At 41.3% G+C, this 21,992-nt stretch overlaps 1 protein-coding gene across 2 annotated transcripts; it reads left to right on the top strand.

The window, feature by feature from the left end:
- The first annotated feature begins 635 nt into the window (after positions 1 to 635).
- Positions 636 to 21,604, top strand: LOC114688104 (zinc finger protein 354B). 2 transcript variants are annotated; one of them, XM_028862715.2, is made up of 5 exons: positions 636 to 797; positions 1,290 to 1,373; positions 3,197 to 3,323; positions 4,043 to 4,138; positions 19,567 to 21,604. In XM_028862715.2, exons 1-5 carry the CDS (start codon positions 771 to 773, stop codon positions 21,096 to 21,098), a joined length of 1,866 nt encoding a protein of 621 aa, XP_028718548.1. In that variant the 5' UTR covers positions 636 to 770; the 3' UTR covers positions 21,099 to 21,604. The 2 variants fall into 2 exon arrangements, with proteins under 2 accessions (XP_028718548.1, XP_037056715.1); XM_037200820.1 differs by lacking the exons at positions 636 to 797; positions 3,197 to 3,323 and having other exon boundaries at positions 807 to 1,373.
- The last annotated feature ends 388 nt before the right edge of the window (positions 21,605 to 21,992 follow it).

Below are 21,992 nucleotides of genomic sequence, written 5' to 3'. Positions count from 1 at the left end.
CCTTGTATATCAATCTCCGTGTGTGTGTGTGTGTGTGTGTGTGTGTGTGTGTGTGTGTGTGTTGGTTGGTGTTGTGGTGTTGTGTGTGTGTTACATTGTGTTCAGACCAGAGGTCAAATTCAGGCATCTTCCTCTATCACTCTTCATTATTTATTATTTTTATTATTTATTATTTTTATTATTTATTTATTTATTGTAAATGCTAGAGCTCCAGGTTTCACTAGCCTGCCCTTCTTTTGTTTTTAATCCTGTAACACCCTCGGAGTCTAAAGCAATATATAATTCTTTTCACAGCTCAGTGTCTACTCTCTATCCCACTAAAAAGCACTGCAAACCAAATGATGTTCTCTGGTTTATTTTAAAAGCGTTAAACGCAATACGATTTCAAGTACCTGCGGGAGAAGTGGGTCTTTTGGGGACAGTATCGGCTGGCCTCACCACTATTCACACAAATGCAATTACATTGCTCTCCACATCCAAGACTTCATATAACTGGTGAACCCAGGGCCCTTTGCGGGGTGCCTCCACTGCAGCTGCGCACTAGAGCGGGAGATCCAGTCAACTTCAAATCCCAGAATCCCTGGGTCCCGGAGTGGACTACATTTCCCAGAGGCCTGCGAGTCTGCCATCCTCTGAGCCCCCCACCCCACTCCCTCCAGCCCCGCCTCCCCTGTGAGCTTCAGCCGGCTGCAGGGCGTCTGTTGCTCTGTTCGCGGCTCGGGGCCGAGCTCCCCGGGCTGAGTCTCCACGCGTGGTGGCTCGGAGCCTTCATGAGGTGTAGCGGGAGCCAGAGGGAGGTGAGCGGCTTGGCCAGATTGGAGGACGTGGAGGCCTATGGCGGCCCCAGCCTGGGCCGTCCTGAGCCACTGGTCCCCTTTCTGGAGTTTTCTCTGGGGATCTGGAAATTGACCCCTTGACAGCAACTGCGCATTTGGGTGGGGAGCACGTGGAATGGAGGAACACGGTCCTGGACCCATGTCAGATCTGAGCAGGTGGCAATGGGTGCGCCCCCACTGTGGCCGCACTCTGGCCTCAGTTTCCTGATCTGAAGGGTCCGGGCAGTGCCCGCTGAGCTGTGGTGAACAGTGTAGGGTGATGGCACGTGGGGACGCAGTGAGTCCCCTCTGTGATGGAATCCAGTGTCGCCTGAGTCTTCCCTGATGTCCATCCCCAGCTCCTTCTTCTGTCTCTGGAGGCAGGAGAGCCAGGCTCAGCGGATGCTGATGGGACGCATTCGGAGATGGCGCTTCTGAGGGATGTGAAGCAGTCCTACTTTTCTCTTCCCTCAGATCACTTTCTGGAGACTGTACCCATCCTTGAGAAAAGCCCAGAAAGAGAACATGGCTCCAGAGCAAAGGGAAGGGAGGTCTCAGGTGAGCGCGCTGCCATCTCAGTTCTTAGCAGAAGATGGGTTTTGTATGGTTTTGCTTTTCCTTCCTGACTGAAGTCCTGCACCCAGGACACCCTTCACCAGGATTTGGTGCCCATGGAGGAGCTGGTCCTTCCTCATGGGTTGTTTGTAGGGGCACACTCCATGCTCACAGTTATCTAGCCTCACTGTTGGCCGATCCCAGTCTGCTGTGTACTTACTAAATTGACAGTGACATGCAAGGGCCCTTTTATCACTAGGGACACACCTGGGGAGAGCCTTTCTGGTATGGGTATGCCTCCTTCCTTCATGCATGTTTCTCTCAGCCCTCACCAAGATTGCTCATGTGTTTCTTTTGCCCTTGAAAATGCTTATGATACTCCCCCAGCCTTCTCCAGCCCATGGTTTTCCCCTTCACTCTTGGATCCTCGGTTTCAATCGTACCATTCTTGTGAAAACTAATCTTGACCTGCCGTTGTAAGGTGCAGGGATTTAGAGAGACCCCCATCTAGACACCACACGGACAAAGGGAAACCATACTGCAGGGGATAGCTTCGGGAGCCTGACTCTGAAAGCAGACAGACAACTCGAGAAGCCACGAAGAGGGTTCATGGGATCTTTGGCGGAAAATCAGTGAGCACAGTGGTCGGGAAATGGGATACTCAAGTCAGCTGAATTGTAACCATCCCCTCTGTTACCATTTGTGGGCTTTGAGAAAGTAAGTCTAACTCTGTGCCTCAGTTCCCTCACCAATAGAAACAAAATAACAGCTCTTGTCCTCTTCTAGGATAGGTCAGAGAATGATATAGTTCATGGAAAGTGTTTAGGTCAGGCCAGGGACATGGTAATGGCTCAGCCTTAGCTACCATGGCACCAGATAACCTCGATATTAATGATACAGGTTATCATTGGACCCATAACGGGCTGGGATCTGGGCAGCCTTTACATTTCCATCTGGGAGAGTCAAGTTTTGTTCATGTCCTAGACCTCCATCCCTGTGTGTCAACCCTCCCCTGCATCTCCCTCATCTTCTCCCCACGTGCCAATACTACAGTAAAAACAGAAATCCTCAGTCTCCAGAAGTTTAAGACCAAGGAAAGAACAGTAGGCTCTGTGTCCGCGTTGGAAGTCTTCAGCTGCAGTGCTGCTATGAGTGGTGAAGCTCGTGACCACAGCGTTGGCAGCTCCTGGCTTCACATTCTTGCCTCTTGAAGTAGATGGGGTGCGGGCTTGCCAGTCTAGCTACGCAGCTTTTTTGCAATGTTGAAATTATTTTATGCATGTTCCTGTGTGCTGATTCGATCAGAAATTCTTTAAAAGAAAAAACCATCTTTTGTATTCTCTTCACGGTAAATTATTTTTCCTATATAGGCATTGCATACATGTGAAAATTAAGAGTAAAGAATCTTGCTGAGTGTGGTGGCCCACACCTTTAATCCCAGTACTCGGGAGGCAGAGGCAGGGGGATCTCTGTGAGTTTGAGGCCAGCCTGGTCTACAGAGTGAGTTCCAGGACAGCCAGAGCTGTATAGACCCTATCTCTAAAACAAAATAAAAAACTCAAAAGAATCTTTATCAGAAAGACTTCTGATTACCATGATGTGCAATAATGGCCATAATCCCTGTACACAAAGCCAGGCTCCTACTCAGTGCTGCTCTGTGTATTTGTCACTGGTTGAATTGATCATTAAATGGATGACCTGGCCCCTTGAGAACCTTCGGTGACATCAGCAGCATTTCGTGATGGCCTGTCCACTTTCCACACTGTCACCTCCCTCATGATGCATGAGGCTGGTCCTGGGAGAGATGGAATGGCTTTTCGTCACAGGTGTCCGTGACGTTTGAGGATGTGGCTGTGCTCTTTACTCGGGATGAGTGGAGGAAGCTGGATCACTCCCAGAGAAGCCTGTACCGTGAGGTGATGCTGGAGAACTACAACAACCTGGCCTCACTGGGTAAGGGAGTTCCCTGTGGGCGTAGATTCGGAAACGAGACCTTAGCACCTCCTTCCCTGAATGACAGCTGTGGTCGTTAAAACACCCCCACTGGGTTTTGCTGTAGGGACTGTATAAATCAGATCTCAATAAATACTGAAACTGTTTTCCACTTGCAGCTGTTTAGGTGAGACCAAAGGGAGTTGATGCTCATGCCATCTCCCACTGCCTGTAGTTTGACAGTAGAAATTCTTCCAGTGTTTCAGAAGCTGCATTCTCGTACTATATTTATTCTGCATTGCCTGTAACAAAGACTTCCCTCAACACTCCTCTCCTACAGATTTCTTGCCTCCCACTTCTCTTTTGCAGTCAGGTAAATGCTGTACACTCTGTCCTTGAAAAGGAATCGAATACTGTTTTCTTGCTTTAAACAGGCTACCTGACACCTAATCTTCTTCACAGATACCTGCTTGTATGTTTTTATTCCATCTGTACACCCAACGTTCCTTTTCTAGAACTGCCTGCCTTTCGTGTTTCCATAATGTACAATTAGATCTACCAGTCACGTCCTATGAGCCCCTTGCCCCTGCTTAACACATCCCATCAGATGACAGGGAGCAGCTGAAGTGCCCTGTTGAAGGGTTCTGCGCCGTCCTCTGAGCTTCCCACACAAATATGTAATGCTTGTCCATGTTAAAACAAAACTAAGTCTTTTCATTGTTCACTTTGTTTGTGATCAGGATTTCCATTTACCAAACCAAAGATGATCTCCGTGCTGCAGCAAGGAGAAGAACCCTGGAAAGCAGAGAAAGAAAGTCATGGCGGCTCCTCTCTTGGTGAGTGGGTGGGCCTGAGAGACCCAAGAATCTCTGCAAAATAAGAGTAGAAGGCAGCCTCAGTGACTGGAGACTGCCCTCGACCAGCAGGTTGTTCTTCAGTGGCAGGGCTGTTAAGGGGAGGGCCGAGGATGAGAAGATAAAGAAGACAGGAACACCGCTGGGTCAGGAGTGTCTGTTTACTAAGAAGTACAGCAGCATCTTAGAGTCTGTGTGTGGCGGGGAACGGGAGAGTCAGTGGAGAGCTCTCACAGTGAGACGGAGGCAGCAGGGTGGTAATCAGGCAGTGCTGCACATGGGGACACAGGAGATCCTAAGGGTGTCACGGATGGAGCCCACAGCAACCTAGGGACTGACGATGATGGCTCTTGGGGGGCAAGAGTGGATCTGAAGCGGAAGCTCCCCCAAAGCCTCGGCCCCAGGCCGTTACTGCCTCTGCCAAGCATCTTCCTGATTTTATTCAAGGGACGATGTTCCCTCTCGATACAGCAGGGCCTCAGAGAAAGCCTTAGATCGGCCTCTCTCTCAACAGGAGACTTCTACAGGTACTTGATCCTCAAGGACTTATGGGAAAGAGAAATCCCAGGCCCCTAGGTCCTAGCTTCCCCTCCTGTCTCTGGTCACTTTTCAAATGAGTATCGCAAGGTCTCTCATTCTTTCCAAGGAGGCTGCATTTTATGTACAAGAAATCAGTATAGTTGAGGGTATGTTGGAAGTAATTCTTTCTGGCTGTGCACAGAGTATGTATAGGAAGCGGAGACAAAGGAATGAGCTTGGAAGGCCTCACTGCATTTTGGTACAGTTTTAAGAGATTTGGACTGTCCTGTGGATAATGGGAATATCTAAGAAGTTTAAGGAGAATTTATGATCCCTGATATTTCAGTGGGGAAAACAAGGTCTGGTACAGAAATGAATGCTTGAATCAATACGTAACTCAAGAAGCCCGGATGTGTCCTCACTCTGGCTTGCGTCACCCCACTTAGGATGAAAGAACACACTGATGTGGACAGAGCTCCAAGACATGCTGAAGGGTGAAAAGGTTACAGAGCTCTGTGAAGACGTGGCACCATCTACTTTAAAGACAATGTATTGCTTGCATGAGTGGTACCTGGATAAGCAGGGAGACGTGAGGACACGCTGTCACTGGAGACAGAAGTTAGTTTTGGAATGCACTGTAAAAGGGTACTTGATGTCTAGTTTTTTCCCAGAGACTGTTAATGTTCATGAAGTCCTTGTGTGATTGTAGTTCAATAAGACTGGCTGTTTTGGAAGCATTAGGAGGACAGATTCGAAGTGAGGCCAAGCTAGAGGTGGGGAGCCTCCTGGAGCCACTCAGGAGACCAGCAGGGCCTGGTGGGGAAGCCCGCTTCAGGAGTCATGGAAGCGAGGTGCAGTCTGTGGGGTGTTCGGTTGAAGTACTCGGATAGTTGTTCACCCACAGCTGGGGGTGTAAGGTCAGACAGATGTGGCCGGGACCCACATGAGAGGTTAGAGCCCCGCACTGACACAGGAAGGTGGTTTTTGTAGCCTTGAGTTGACTGCAGAGGGCAGAGTCCCAGGAAGGCCATTGTGACGTGCTTAAGAAAGAGGAATCAGTGATGAGAGAGAAATGGAAGAGGTGGATGTTTTGGGAGCTGAGAGTTGAATGAAGACTCCCCGCTTGGCCCCACCATCTGGCCATGCCTTTATCTAAATAAGCGGGATATAAGCAAGGCAGCACCAGCCAAGGAGACCCGGGCCTGCTCTTGCGCAGTCCAGTAGAGACAATGAGAGTGAAGACAGCAAGCACACACGGGACATAGAATGGCAGTCACACTAGACACAGGAAGTCTAGCGAGGACTAGGGAGCAAAGACACAAAGTGCTGGGAGAGTTGAGGCCGGCAGCACTGAGTTCAGGACTTCCCCGAGCACGTGGACTCTAGTCTAGGAAGTGTCGAATGATGGTCAGGAGAAGGGTATTGATGTAACTAACCGTCTTATTAAATAAGAAACACAGAAACAATGTAAAGAGAAAGCCGAGAGGTCAGAGCTCAAAATGTGGTGGTAATCTAATTGTACTGAAATGTGATTTTGATTGTATGTTAATAAATAAAGTTGTCCGAGAGGTCAGAGCTCAGAGCTAAAATCTCACCCTTCCTCCTGCTGTCCCAGCTTCGCGAAAGAGGGCTACTTCCTGTCTGTACGCCTTTTTTATAGTATTATTGTTCTGCCTTCTCATTGGTTGTAAACCCAAACATGTGACGGCCTCGTCACTGTCTGAATGTACAGCCCCCTAGGTCTTAAAGGCATATGTCTCCAATGCTGGCTATATCCCTGAACACACAGAGATCTATGGGATTAAAGGCATGTGCCAGCACCGCCACACTCTTGCTATGGCTCTAATAGCTCTGACCCCCGGACAACTTTATTTATTAACATACAATCAAAATCACATTTCAGTACAATTAGATTACCACCACATTTCCCCTTTTCTATTTTAATAAAAAGAAAAAAAGCAAAAGGTTATAACTAACAAAAGAAAAACTATATACAAAAGTACAATAACTATATACAGTATATACAAGTAATAAATACCTAAATGTCAGGTATTTGACAAATCAGAGAAAATAATTCCATTATCTATCCTATTTTGGTAATTCCAAGATGTATCTAATGTACTTTCTATCCTAATTAATTTTCAACTATAACTAACTAATCTTCAACCATAACTAACTAATCTTCAACTCCCTCAGAGACCCAAGAAGGGAATAATATTAGCTAACAAAAATAAAAACAGGAAGTGCATGCAAGCAACTTCCAAAAAATTTTGTGAGTTGACAGAAACAGCCAGCTACCTGGGCAGTCACCTGAGGTTTCTCCGCAGTGTTGGGGCATCATCTTCAGCCTATAGGCTTAGTGTATCTGACAGACTCATTTGTGATGTAGGATGTACACAAGGTCAACAGTTCAACCTCACATTGGGTGAGAGCAGTCCACATACCAGAAACACCTGAATTCCACTAGTGTCCTGTCATGATTCAGGATTTTAAATTCTGGAAATTGTTGACAGTTTTTAAATTCAGCTGTCCATTCTTCTTGGCTGTGTATATATGGCTTTATCTCAGCATCCCCTTCTTCTCCACATCCCTCTATTAAATGCCAGTCTACTTTCAAGAGGCATGAACTTTCAGTTGCTGTTCCATTGTACAACAGAAGCCATCGGCCCTCTGCCTGTTAAGCTGCCTTCGAAGAAAAGGGCACCGTACCTTTTCCGGATGCGAAGGCCACTTCAGGGATGGGGCCATATTGTCCTGGCCTCAGAAGATGCCTTTTGATAAAGCCATAACCACACTTGTTTTGGCAAGAATCAGTAGTCCCTTGTTTCGTGTTCTGTCTGTCCATTTTGTCCTGTTGATTCGAGGATACTTTGTTGTCCAGTGGCTAACTTTTGCCACAATGAAAGTTGACTCCATATGCAGTTTCTTCAATGCCCATATTTTCTCTGAAGTAGATTGGTACTGCCAGGAGCCGACATGTCTCAAAAAAGAAAAATTTTCTAAGTTATTAAAACATTTTAAATGCCATATTCTGTAGATCTCTGAAGGGTTTGAAGATGACCTGTCTAAAACATCTCTGCTCAATTTTTAAAACATATCTAATATGACTACAAGTTCTATTGTAATGTCTAACTACTAACTTTCATTTCTTTATATCCTAGTAGTTGGTAATAATAACATTCAAGGATCAGAAATTTGCATTACATTGTTAAATGAATGGTATAAATACAATTAGAAATATACATATAGCATTTTCTAACAATATCAGTTTCAAATTTGTATACAATATAAAACAATTCAATCCAATGTAAAGTATTAGTAATTGTCTTTTTCTTTTCTTTCTTTCTTTCTTTTTTTTTCTTTTTTTTTAAACAAGAACCTTAAATCTAATCTCCTTTGCTTAGCCTTTTTCTTAACCCTTGACAATAACTTGTAACCAACCCCCCTAAATACTGAAAATTATCCCAGACACAAAACCCATTAAAAAGACCAAAAAACCACCCGCCCCACACCACCTCTTTGGGAATGTGGGCGTCGTATTCTTAAAATTGCTTCCTGCTGGGTATGGGCGAAGTTTTCTTTATCCTGAAAGAAAAATTTTAGGTTAATTGTCAAATTCTAGGAGAGGTAACTATATCCTTCATTATCCAGTCTGTGTATAATGCCAAAGTTCAGGGTTTATCTCAAGTCCTTATTCAAGTAGTCTTTGAGACTGGATCATCTCAGCTAGTCATCTCAAAATTGCTCTGAGCACCTTGTAGTTCAAAGCTGATCTGTGGATGATGTTTGTCAGCTTAATGATATTATTATTGTCCACGTGCAATTGTTGTTGTTGTGGGGCCCATCTTCTTTCTGGAGACTTCAGTTGATGTTAGGCCTGGCCGTGATTTCCTGCAGAAAACTGATAAGAGACTCGAACACAAAAACATATATATGCAACTAGCCTTTTTTCTAGAATTAGTTAGTACTCTATATGACCATTCATATCTTAACAAAGTTTAAAATGTATATATATTAATCTTGTAAATTTTGATATAAAATTTATACTTTAAGAAAAGTTTAAAGAATCAGAATAGAATCAAAAGAGTTGAGATTAGTAATAGAATAGTCCCTTAATTAATTTTGCTTTTGTCCTGTACCATAGCAGAAGATGGCTCTTTTATTCTGGCATGATACAGGGAGTTTGCATTTTCCTTTTAACAACATGCTTGATTTTAAAGAAGGAGAGAGCCATTCTCCAACTCCAAAGTCAGCTTTAAATTTTAATTGAACTGGGACTATTAGAAGACCAATAGTGTTAAATCTTTAGAGAAAAGCAGAAACAAACATTTAGGAAGACATAAAAATTTTTTAGATAATATATACCCATACACCGTTTCACTCTGTTTCTTGGGATAGATGATTTGTCCCTTTTCTTCAGTTGTCTCATTTGTCCAGTGTTCTTCAGATTCCTTAACCTTCATTCTCCTAAAAGACAAAAACAAAAACCTTTCCCCAAGACTAATTTTGGGGATGTTCCTTTTGGCAAGTTATTATCTGATTAAATGAAAAGGCATGTGTTACTGGTACAAGTTAGTTTAAATTGGATGTTCATGCTGGTTGATGAACTATCACCTCCTCAATTAAGAGGTCTCTCTTGTTCAAATCGAACCTTTATCAATTTTGATGGTACCCACAGCTTATCTTCTCCTGTAGAAACAAAAGCAAAACCTCGTCCCCAATGTAATACATACCCTGGTTTCCATTCTGAGGTCAGCACATCCTTAAAGTATATAGGCTGATTTAATTCTGTAGTTTTTTCTATTATCCAATGTCTCTCTGCAGCTGTTGTTCCTTTCTCATTGGCATTCAGAAAATTCAAAGTTAGAAGAGCATTATGCAGTCTATTTCTGGGGTTTTTGTTACCCATTTCTGTTTATTTAGCATATCCTTTAGAGTTCTGTTTGATCTTTCTATAACTGCTTGACCTGTAGGATTATGTGGTATGCCTGTAATATGCTTTATATTGTAATAAGCAAAAAAACTGTTTCATTTTAACAGAGACATATGATGGAGCATTGTCAGTTTTGATTTGTGCAGGTATACCCATGATGGCCATAACTTCTAGCAAATGAGTGATTACAGAATCAGCTTTTTCAGAACTCAAAGCAGTTGCCCATTGAAATCCTGAATAAGTATCGATAGTGTGGTGTACATATTTCAATTTTCCAAATTCTGCAAAGTGAAACACGTCCATCTGCCAGATTTCATTTCTCTGAGTACCCTTTGGGTTACATCCTGCTGGTAATGGCATTTGATTGTAGAAGGAACAAGTAGGACATTTCTTTACTATTTCTTTAGCTTGTTGCCAGGTTATGGAAAAATCCTTTTTTAAACCTTTACTATTGACGTGATGTTTTTTATGAAATTCTGAGGCTTCCAGCACATTTCCTATCAATAATTTATCAATCTCATCATTGCCTTGTGCTAGAGGGCCTGGCAGACCAGTATGGGATCGAATGTGAGTTATATATAAAGGATGATTCCTTTTCCTGATTGTATCTTGTAATTGAATAAATAGTGAAGTTAATTCTGAAGCATCAGGGATAAATTCTGCAGTCTCAATATGTAACACCACTCTTTCAGCATACTGAGAGTCAGTTACTATGTTGAGAGGTTCTGAAAAATCCATTAATACCAACAGAATAGTATACAATTCTGATTTTTGAACTGAATTATACGGACTTTGAACCACTTTACTTAAATTTTCTGATTTGTAACCTGCCTTTCCTTCTTTGTTGGCATCTGTATAAAATGTACGAACTCCAGATATGGGTTTTTCCTGTACAATTCGAGGCAAGATCCAATCAGCTCTCTTTATAAGATCAATTCTATTGCTTTTGGGATATTTGCTGTTAATTTCTCCCAAAAAATTACTGCAAGCTCTTTGCCAAGGTTCACTTTCTGTCCATAATTTTTCAATGTCTTCCTTAGTTAATGGTACGACAATTTCTGCTGGGTCTATGCCTGCTAATTGACGAAGTCTCAATTTTCCTTTGTAAATCAAGTCAGAGATTTTTTCCACATAAGTTTTTAATTTTTTATTTGGTTTATTTGGTAAAAATATCCATTCCAATATAATATCTTCCCTCTGCATTAATATTCCAGTAGGAGAACGCCTAGAAGGTAAAATAACCAAAATGCAATCCAGCTTTGGATCAATATGATCCACGTGTCCTTCATGCACTTTCTTTTCTACCAAGGCCAATTCTTTCTCAGCTTCAGGTGATAATTCTCTTGGACTATTTAAATCCTTGTCACCTTCTAAGGTTTTGAACAAATTAGTCAGTTCATCATTTTTTACCCCAACAATAGTTCGTAGATGAGAAATATCTCCAAATAATCTTTGAAAGTCATTAAGAGTCTGTAGTCTATCTCTCCGAATTTGCACCTTTTGGGGTCTAATTTTTTGTAGCTCTATTTTATGTCCTAAATAATTAATAGAATCTCCTCTTTGTGTCTTTTCAGGAGCAATTGTAATCCCCAGCAAGGCAAAATTTTCTTTACTTCTTCAAACATTATTTCTAAAGTATCTGCATTTGAGTCAGCTAGTAAAATATCGTCCATATAATGATAAATTATAGATTTAGGAAATTTTTTACATTATCACTTCCAATGGCTGTTGTACAAAGTATTGGCACAGAGTTGGGCTATTCAACATTCCCTGAGGGAGGACCCTCCATTGAAATCTTTTAACCGGTTGAGAATTATTATAAGTAGGCACTGTAAAAGCAAATCTTTCTCTGTCTTTTTCTTGTAAGGGTATTGAAAAGAAACAGTCTTTTAAATCAATAACTATGAGAGGCCATCCTTTTGGTAACAGAGTAGGCAAAGGCCTCCCAGATTGTAGAGAGCCCATTGGCTGAATTACTTTGTTAATTGCTCTAAGGTCTGTTACCATTCTCCATTTGCCAGATTTCTTTTTAATAACAAATACAGGAGAATTCCAAGGGCTGGTTGATTCTTCAATATGCTGAGCATTTAACTGTTCTTCTACTAGCTCTTCTAAAGCCTGGAGTTTCTCTGTTGTTAAAGGCCATTGCTGGACCCATACAGGCTTGTCTGTTAACCATTTTAAAGGTAGAGCTGTTGGTGTCTTTGGAAGATCATCAGTTATTGTGCCCTGTTCTTGTATAATATGGATGGCTGGTGACCACTCATTAGAACAATATCTTCTAATATTTCTCTCAGTAACATGTGTTAGTTTATGATTTGTTTCTGAGATTGGAGGGATGTTAATCTGAGTATTCCATTGTTGCAACAAGTCTCGACCCCACAGGTTCATAGTTATGTTAGCCACATATCGTTTTAATTTTCCTCTCTGTCCTTCTGGACCTATACATTCGAGCCATCTTGCACTCTGTTTCACCTGAGATAATGTCCCAATTCCTAACAGTTGAACGTTTACCTCCTGAAGAGGCCAAGTTGGATGCCAAAATTCTGGTGCAATTATGGTAACGTCCGCACCTGTGTCTACCAGACCAGACAACAAAACACCATTTATTTTTATCGTTAATTTTGGTCTTTGTTCATTAATAGAAGTTTGCCAAAAAATTTTCTTTATGTTTTCTCCTGAATTTTCTATTCTCTCTGTTTCATCATCCTGACCAGCATGATTTATTCCAATAGGCATTTGGTTATTTAATCGCTCTCCAGAGCAGGCATTTCCTCTATGGCTGCAGGAAAGGTTTGAACTGGATTTGCACTGGGGCCTGCGCAAGGCCCTCTGGGAGTTTCCCGAAGACTGAGGCAAAGGATTACCCTGTCTGTCCTTTGTTGATCTACATTCGTTGGTCCAGTGTTTTCCCTTACCACACCTTCTGCATACTCCAGAAGGAAGGGGCATTCTGTTGCCATTGTTCCTTGAAGAAACATTGTTTCTGGAATGACCTGTCTACAGTCCCTTTTCAAATGTCCTTGCTTTCCACATCCAAAACATCTAACACTCCTCAAACCTTTTGAAATTACTTCTCCTACCCATGTATCATCATGCTCATCAGCTTCAACATTAATTGTTTCTCTAATCCAATCTTCCATAGGTGCAGATCTTGCCCTTAATGGCCTGATTATTCTTTTGCATGCTGCATTCGCATTCTCAAAGGCCAAAGATTCAATTATTGCCTTACCAGCTTCTGAATCCGAGACCATTCTCTTTACTGCTGAAGCCAGTCTTTGTAAAAAATCTGTAAAAGACTCTTTTGGGCCTTGCATCACCTTTGTAAATGACTCAGATTTTTTTCCTGGTTCCTCAACTCTGTCCCATGCATTCAAGGCTGCCGTTCAACATAAAATTAGGGTTTGGACATCATATAAACATTGTGTTTGTACTGAAGCATATTGGCCTTCTCCAGTAAGCTGATCCTGGCAAACTTGTATTCCTTTATCCCTCCATTGTTTTTCTATGTTTTTAGCCTCCTCCTTAAACCAAGTCAGAAATTGAAGTCTCTGGCTGGGTTCCAGAACACCTTGTACAAGGTCCGCCAGTCCTGTGGTACTATCCTATTATATGTTGACCAAGAGTTTAACATTTGCTTTACATATGGGGAATGCATGCCATAAGATACTATTGCCTCCTTAAACCTTTTTAAATCCAACATTTCAATTGGAGCCCAAATATTTTGTGTAGCCATTTGATCAGGCATCTGCTGTACGGTTACAGGATAAATTAAGGGTGACTGTGTGAAAACAGGCTTTCTTTCTGCAACCTTATGATCCTGACTTGAAACAACTTCACTGTTAATTTCTTCTGTCTGAATTTTTACAGGTTTAACAAGTTCTTCTAAAGCTGTTATCCTGGCACTTAAATTGACTATCTTTTTAAATATTAAAATGTGGATTAGTATAGTGATAAGCTGCATAATTCCACCAATACTAATATTATATAGTTGTTCCATTATCAGACTGCCTAAAATTTCGAACAAAAACCAATTTTCTTCCAATGTACACATAAAACCCATTTGTTTTTTAATGTGGAAAAAATTGTCTTTTAGATAGTTTCCTTTAAAACATCTGATATGTTATGACTTACCAAATCTTCGTAGAACAGTAGAAATCCGAAGGGATTTTCAAAGCAGCCACCTAGTGTCCCAGGTGTAAATCCAGAGAGAGAGAGAGAGAGAGAGAGAGAGAGAGAGAGAGAGGAAAGAGAGAACGCACAAGAAAGCGTAGCCGGCTAAAGCTTAAATCCAGCCACGTGTTCCCTCTTGTGCCGAGTCAAGGCTTGGGTCTGGCTTCCTTAAGCTCCGACCACGTGCGTTGGCTTTACAGGCAGGGCCCTGTTCGGCAGGGCAGGTCTGAGTTGTTTGTAGCACCGGCTTTAAGCAAGCTGCTCACAGACCTAGGCCCGGGCTAGAAGCTGCCACTCGGACTAGGAAGCCGGCAGCTCGGACTAGGACTCCGGCTGCTTCCTGCCGCCGCCTGCTGCCCTTGCGGGAAAGTGGACCTGCCGTCAAGCCAAGCGGTTTTTAATGGATTCTTGTCACGTTGGGCGCCAGATATTGATGTAACTAACCGTCTTATTAAATAAGAAACACAGAAACAATGTAAAGAGAAAGCCGAGAAGTCAGAGCTCAGAGCTAAAATCTCACCCTTCCTCCTGCTGTCCCAGCTTCGCGAAAGAGGGCTACTTCCTGTCTGTACACCTTTTTTATAGTATTATTCTGCCTTCTCATTGGTTGTAAACCCAAACATGTGACGGCCTCGTCACTGTCTGAATGTACAGCCCCCTAGGTCTTAAAGGCATATGTCTCCAATGCTGGCTATATCCCTGAACACACAGAGATCTATGGGATTAAAGGCGTGTGCCAGCACCGCCACACTCTTGCTATGGCTCTAATAGCTCTGACCCCCGGACAACTTTATTTATTAACATACAATCAAAATCACATTTCAGTACAATTAGATTACCACCACAGAAGGGAGCCAGGCTTGACCCAGGAGAAAGATAGAAGAGGCCAGGAGGTGGCAGGAGAGCTAGATCCTGCTGTGGCCCATCAGAGGGTTCGATCTGAGGATTTGAGTTTTGCACAGGGCTGAGGAGTCCTGAGCAGCCTGGAGCTGCCCCCTCCCCCAATGTAGGAGAGCTTGAGGACTAGGAGCCTGGAGTGGGGGCACTGGGGACCGTCTGAAGTTGGGTCAGGCCAGACAGTGAGGATTAGGGAAGAGCTGAAAGACTGGCTACACCCTGTTCTGATAGACCCTGAATAAGAAAACCCTTCTCCTTGAGTCCAAAGTGACAGTTTCTGACTTAGAGACCATGGTTGTCTATCTTTGAAACCCTTGTTCGGAGAAATACAGTCATTCTGTGGAAACTACCAAGGCAACTTATAGAGGAAATAGTTAAATTTGGGCTTTCAGTTTCAGAGGGCTAGAGTCCATGATGGTGGCCTGGAGGTAGCAGGAGGCAGGCAATTGGAGTAGCAGCTGAGAGCTCACCTCTTAAACAGCAAGCAGGAGGCAGAGAGCACTGGGAGTGGAGGGAGGCTTCTACAGCCTCACAGCTGGCCCGTGACACACTTATTCAACAAGTCCACACCTCCTAATGCTTCCCCAGTAGCCGCCAGCTTCCTGTTCACCTCCGTCTCCTGTTTGTCATTTCCAGGGTTCTAACACATCCCACCTCAGGGGTTCTCCTTTCCCTTCTTCAAATGGTCATGGAGCTGCATGGCTTGCACACCTGTGTGGATGAGTTTCTTCATAAGCAGACTCAGCCAATCTAACCCTCCTTCTAGACTTTGTTTTTTGGTTGTTTTGTTGTTTTGTTTTGTTTGACGATAGAGTCTCGTGTAGCCTGACTGGCTTTCAACTCCTTGGCCTCCTGCCTCTGCTTCTCAAGAGCCAGAATGAAGGGCGTGTGTCACCGTGCCTGGTAACATTCTCCATACTCTTTATCTCCTCACCACCCTTCATTTTCTGTCCGTGTATTGTCACTGCAGGTCAGTACATTTTCATTTAAGACCTGTCCCTCCCTCTGTACTGCAAGCTCCCTGTGTTGCACTTGACTGTAATTCATTCCTGTTTTCCTAAGGCCTGAAACTGGCTGGCCAAGGTAGGCTTCCAATTAGTTCCATGGGTGCAGGAGGGATTGTTCCAGAGGTTTGGGGGAGATAAAGCATGGAAGATAAAGATGAGAGTTGAAAGGGTGCTGTGAGAGGTGGTGATAATCATTGGGAGGATGTATAATTTCTGCATTTTTGGTCTTTTTTAATATTCACCATTTAATTTTAAATTTAAATTTTAAAAATTAAAAATTTTTAATATTTAATATTCACCATTTTCATGTCATTGTCCATATTTTCCTTTAGTTCTTTAAATGTTTTGTAACAGTTGTTTTAAAGTCATTGTGTACCATGCCACCATCTTGTCTTTAAGCAAAGATACTTTCTGCTTATTTTGTTCTTTTGTTTTCATTTTTGTTTAATTTTATTGTAGTGCTGGAGATTCAGGCCTTGCACTTGCTAGGCAGGTGCTCTACCACTGGAATACACTTCAAGCTGTAGCTTCCTCTGAAAGGACTTATTTTCCTGTTTGTCTTATGCCTTGTGATTTTTAAAATATGTGTGTGTGCATCTATTTTTTTCATTTTTATGTGTATGGATTTCTACCTGCAAAAATGTCTGTGCACCACATGGGTACAATGCTCACAAAAGCCACAATAGGGTGTTAGATCCCCTGGAACTGGAGTCATAGACAGTTGTGAGCTGCCATGTGGATACTGAACTCAGAACATCTGGAAGAGCAGCCAGTGCTCAGTGGTTATTAAGCCATCTCTCCGGTCCCCTGACTTGTCTTTTTTTTTTTTTTTATTAAAATGTAAGCATCTGAATCTTCTTTTCTCAGGTCTGCTGGGGTTATGGGTGATTTTCTTTTTAGCTGTTATAAGGCACATCTGTGACAGTAATCCAACTGAGGCATAAGCTGAAGACCTCATCCCTTTTCTCAGCCTGTGTCTCCCCCTTAGCACACATGGTGACTTTCTAAATCTCCCTCAACTCTCATGCATAGGGCAGTTGTCTCTTGGGTGTTCTTATCCATGAGTGTCTGGCTCTGAAAGTGGGGAAAGAGCAAGTAAAGGAGGGGAAGGGCATTAGCCTTTACATCGCTGGGTATCCATGCCTGTGGTGGAGATGGGTGGTGTCCTGCCATAGATAGTAGCTGGTCCTTCCTGCCCCTCGCTTCTTAGGGCTGCTGTAGTGATGCTAGTGGGTAGCTCCTTGGAGCTCGTTGCTGAATGGAGTATACTTCAGTTTACTGTCCAGGCCTTCCTGTAGAGGCTGCATAGACTCCAGGGTTTCAAGATAGTTCTAATGGACAGATTTTGTTGTCTAGTTAGGGAATTAGAATCCTGGCACTTCATACCATTAAATGTGCCAGATTCCCTGGCATCCACTTTTTCTCAGATACCTCACATTTGTTTTACAGTTTGGACATTCTCTGCCTTCACATGATGTTGAAGATGAGGTCTTGCATGAAGTGACTCCTTACTGCTTTGGGAAGAAATTCTGATACATTGCTTCCTACTCACTCACCATTATACTCTCTATCTACATGCTTTAGAATTTACTCTTTAAACATGAGTTTTATTGTTCAATGAATGTTTGTGTCTTTATTTAGGAAATGCATTTCTAAATAAGTATATATTTTTAAATATACTTTTTAAGATTTTGTCCTCTTGTGTGTGTACTTTTTAAAAGTCACTTTGAGGAACCAATTTTAAAACTGAAGCTTTCCTTAGTAGGTGTGAGCTATACAGGAAGATTAGTTCCTCCTGATGAGAGAAACACAGAAAGAGGAGTAAGACATATTCTTGCTCATTACAGTCTGTGTGGGGGTGTTTTGTGAGGAAAGTTTTTACTGTCTCTCAGCAAGTGGAGGTCAGGATGCTACTTAATATTCTGCAATGTAGAGGACAGTCCCATACAACAGAGAATTATCTGGCCCAGGGTGTCAGCTGCTACTAAGAAATTCTGACCTATATCCTGACTTTATTTACTGACATAATTATATAACATTGGGTGGTTAACACCCAAGAGTAGCACAGGTTATACTCCATTTTCATTCAGCTTGTATAAGTTTTAACTATTTCTTGAATTCCTTATTCTTTATAAAACAATGGCTATTACTTTTGTGTGTCCATTCTATATATGCTTCTTCACTGAAGGGTTTTAAAAGATGGTATGCCATCAGCAAGTACAGGCAGTTTTTTTTTTTAACTCCTCTAATTTATTTGTCTGATTACAATAATTAATATTTCCTCAAAGGTGAATAGTAGGGAAAATGGATATACTTGCCTAGAGTCTCTTCATTAAATACACATAGACTCTTCATTAAATAAGGTATTAGCTTTAGGACTAAAGTATTTTAATTTTATCATGTCATGGAGATATTCACATCTTATTTGTGCTTATTATCTGTGTGACACAGATTTTTATTGAAGGTTTTCTTGACATCCTTAGATATATACTTTCCCCTTAAATACATAGAATGTACTTGTGTACTGTATAGTGACATTTTAGTAAATGATAAGCTGCATATACAATAATGGCCCCATAAGAGTACAGTGGAGCTGAAAATGAACTGTTACCTTGTGACATTGTAGCCATTAAAAGTTAATAGAGTGCCCTGAAGAGATGGATAGGCAGTTAAGAATACTTGTTGCTCTTGCAGAGGACCTGGGTTTGTTTCCGGGCACTCACACTGTGGTTCACAATCACCATAACTGTAGTTCAAGGGGTTCCAATGCCCTTTTCTGACTGTTGCAGGCAATTAGCACATGTGGTATACATACATAAATACGAGCAATACACATATAAAGGAAACAGTAATTTAAAAAAAATTAAACAACAGAATGCAAGCTGGTCAAAGTGGTGTACTCCTTTAATCCTAGCACTCAAGAGGGAGAAGCATGTTGATCCCTATGAGTTCAAGGTTAGCCTGCTCTCTACACTGAGTTCCAGGCCAACCAGAGTTATACAGTGAGGCCCTGCCTCAATAATGAATAAATAAAACTTAACAGAATGTATTATTCATGTGTTTGTAACAATGCTGATGTAATCAAACCTGTACTGCTAATAGTATACAAATATAGCACTAGAATTATATACAGTACATAATATTTGATAACAGCCATAAGTGATTCTATTTCTGGTTCATGACTACTGTGCTTTATATTTGAATACATTGTATTAAAATATACTTGTGCTTATAGAAAGAAAGATTAAGGAGGCTATGTTCTACTAGCAGCAGCCCCATATGTCTCATGTCTACCATATCTCTTGATTGATTGCATCAAGGTGGCTGATCTCTACCATCTAGATTTGGGTCAAGTATCCTCTGTGATGCTTACATAATGATGCCCTCACTTAAGGCCACATTTCTCAGAGCACATCTCTGTCATTTAATGATGCGTTGCTGTATCTTGTAGTAAGTGCTATAATAAGAGGAAGGGTGTGGATTATTAATTAGACTCAGTCAGGAAAAGATGCAACAGAGGGGTTATTTGCATTGAACTGGAAGGCCACTAAGGATTCTGATATGTAGAAAAGGGGAAGTAAGATATTTAAAAAAAGAATGTCAAAAATACCCTAATTTATGAGTCCATCATAGGCTTTGGATACCAGACTGCATTTCCCAATTCATACTCTAATCCCTCTATTGGTTACTTTTAACTCTTACCTCCTTACATGAGCTTTGTTCAGTCCATTGTTTGACTCTCATCCACTATTTTATGAAGTGCTATTTTCCATTTTCCTTCTTGTTAGTATCTTTAGGCATATAGTATTTATTTAGGTATCATTAATAGTCTTCCTATAAATTTAGCTAATCATACCCACTGGCAATTTTTTTTCTTCCAGGATGCAACAGCAGTCTTCAAACCACAAAATCAACTCAAACTAAAGATTCATCATTTCAGGGATTAATGAGGAAACAACTCAAAAGAGATGAGTCCTGGGACTTCACCTCAGGAAAATTCTGCAGAGCTGACAAGAGTTTTAAAAAGCAGGACAAAAATGAAAGCTTACAAATAATTTCAGTCACCCATACAAAAATCCTTACTGTAGATAAAAGCTGTAAGAAATTTGAATTTGGTCCAAACGTCAGCCTGAAGTCAGTTGGTAAGCAAAAGGTTTCTAGAGAAAAAACACAAAGAAATAGCCTCAAGGAAAATTCAAATTCACTTAATCAACCAAAACGCTATAAATGTAGTACTTGTGAGAAAGCTTTCATGCACAACTCATCCCTTCGAAAACATCTGAAAAACCATACTGGAGAGAGATTATTTCAATGTAAAGAATGTTTGAAAGCTTTCAGCCAAAGTTCTGCTCTTATTCAACATCAAAGAACTCATACTGGAGAGAAACCCTACATATGTAAAGAATGTGGGAAAGCCTTCAGCCATAGTGCTTCCCTTTGTAAGCACCTAAGAACTCATACTTTGGAGAAATCTTATACATGCAAAGAATGTGGAAAATCCTTTAGCAGAAGGTCTGGCCTTTTTTTGCATCAAAAAATCCATGCCCGCGAAAATCCTCATAAATATAACCCAGGTAGGAAAGCATCCACTTCTCTTTCAGGATGTCAGAGAATTCATTCCAGAAAAAAGACCTACTTGTGTAATGAATGTGGCAACACCTTTAAGTCTAGCTCATCCCTTCGTTACCATCAGAGAATCCACACCGGAGAGAAACCTTTCAAATGCAGCGAATGTGGCAGAGCCTTCAGTCAGAGCGCATCACTTATTCAACATGAAAGAATTCACACTGGAGAAAGGCCCTACAGATGTAATGAATGTGGAAAAGGCTTCACTTCTATTTCAAGACTCAATAGACACCGAATAATTCACACTGGGGAGAAACTGTATAATTGTAATGAATGTGGCAAAGCCTTAAGTTCCCATTCAACTCTTATTATTCACGAGAGAATTCACACTGGAGAGAAACCATGTAAATGTAAAGTTTGTGGGAAAGCCTTCAGACAAAGTTCAGCTCTGATCCAACATCAGAGAATGCATACTGGAGAAAGACCTTATAAGTGTAATGAGTGTGGGAAAACATTCAGGTGTAACTCATCCCTCAGTAACCATCAGCGAATTCATACTGGAGAGAAACCTTATCAGTGTATAGAATGTGGAATGTCATTTGGCCAAAGTGCAGCTCTTATTCAACATCAGAGGATTCATACAGGAGAGAAGCCCTTTAAATGTAACACCTGTGGGAAGAGTTTTAGACAAAGCTCCTCCCTTATTGCACATCAGCGAATTCATACCGGAGAGAAACCCTATGAATGTAGTGCATGTGGGAAGCTCTTCAGTCAGAGATCCTCCCTTACCAATCATTATAAAATTCATATTGAAGAGGACTCTTTGAGCACAGATTTGCATGAGTAAAAGCAATTAACCAAAGTTCCTCAGAGAATATATACTTCATATTGACTTAATATAGTGAATATGAGGAACTTTCAATTTAGGCCTATGAGATTAAAATTACAAGGATAAACATTGGTTATGTAATAATAAATGAGAAAAATTTCCTACCTTTCAGTCACTTTTTAAGATCAGATACTTTGCAGTTGCAGATATTAACATGGGCTGTTTATATGGTAAAATGAACACTTTTATTTTGTCTGCATAATATATAATATATGCAATATATAAACACTAGAAAAGTCTGAGTTCAGGAGTGCTGTGCTTTTGTTATTAGCAAAAGGAACATCAGCTATTAGCATATTTACTATAACTAATATTTTAATAGTAAATAAATTATATGCATTTTTGAAGCAAGGGACCAAATTTAAAAAAAAAAAAAAACTACCTCACAGTGTCTGAAATTTCCCTTTTCCTACGCTGTTGTCAAACTGCATGATTTTTATTAAAGAGAAAAAATTTCTCTTAAATTTTTGTGCTTCTAATTTTCTAACTTTCCTACAAACCTCCCACACTTAATATACATATTCTAATTTTGTGCTGTGAATTATTTTCCTTCATTGCCTTAAATCATTCATTATTAAGCCATGTTCTGAATGGTAATATTAAATACTTGTTGTAGTTATGTTGGAGCAAACAGGCTAGCTAAACTTGCCAAAATGAGCTGTGAGAGCACTATTAAGGAAGACATCTGACATGAACCGATTCCCACACGCACACTGTAAATGGAGGCTTTTCTGTCCCACCCAGTCCAGAAGCCACTTTTAAAATCATTCAGAGGCTTAATATTAATTATAAACTGTTTGTCCAATTGCTCGGGCTTATTACTAACTAGCTCTTACAACTTAAATGAACCCA

The sequence above is a fragment of the Peromyscus leucopus genome, chromosome 8b (assembly GCF_004664715.2).
Source record: "Peromyscus leucopus breed LL Stock chromosome 8b, UCI_PerLeu_2.1, whole genome shotgun sequence".
NCBI lineage: Eukaryota > Metazoa > Chordata > Mammalia > Rodentia > Cricetidae > Peromyscus > Peromyscus leucopus.
The sequence above is the reverse complement of the archived record's forward strand: the minus strand, read 5'-3'. Positions and strand labels throughout refer to the sequence as shown.

What these genes read in the sequence shown, in the direction of transcription:
- LOC114688104 (XM_028862715.2), top strand. Translation starts at nt 771, where the DNA reads ATGAGGTGTAGCGGGAGCCAGAGGGAG. An exon ending in GTAGCGGGAGCCAGAGGGAG is followed by an intron (nt 798 to 1,289) that starts GTGAGCGGCTTG and finishes CTCTTCCCTCAG; the next exon opens with ATCACTTTCTGGAGACTGTA. An exon ending in AAAGGGAAGGGAGGTCTCAG is followed by an intron (nt 1,374 to 3,196) that starts GTGAGCGCGCTG and finishes TTTTCGTCACAG; the next exon opens with GTGTCCGTGACGTTTGAGGA.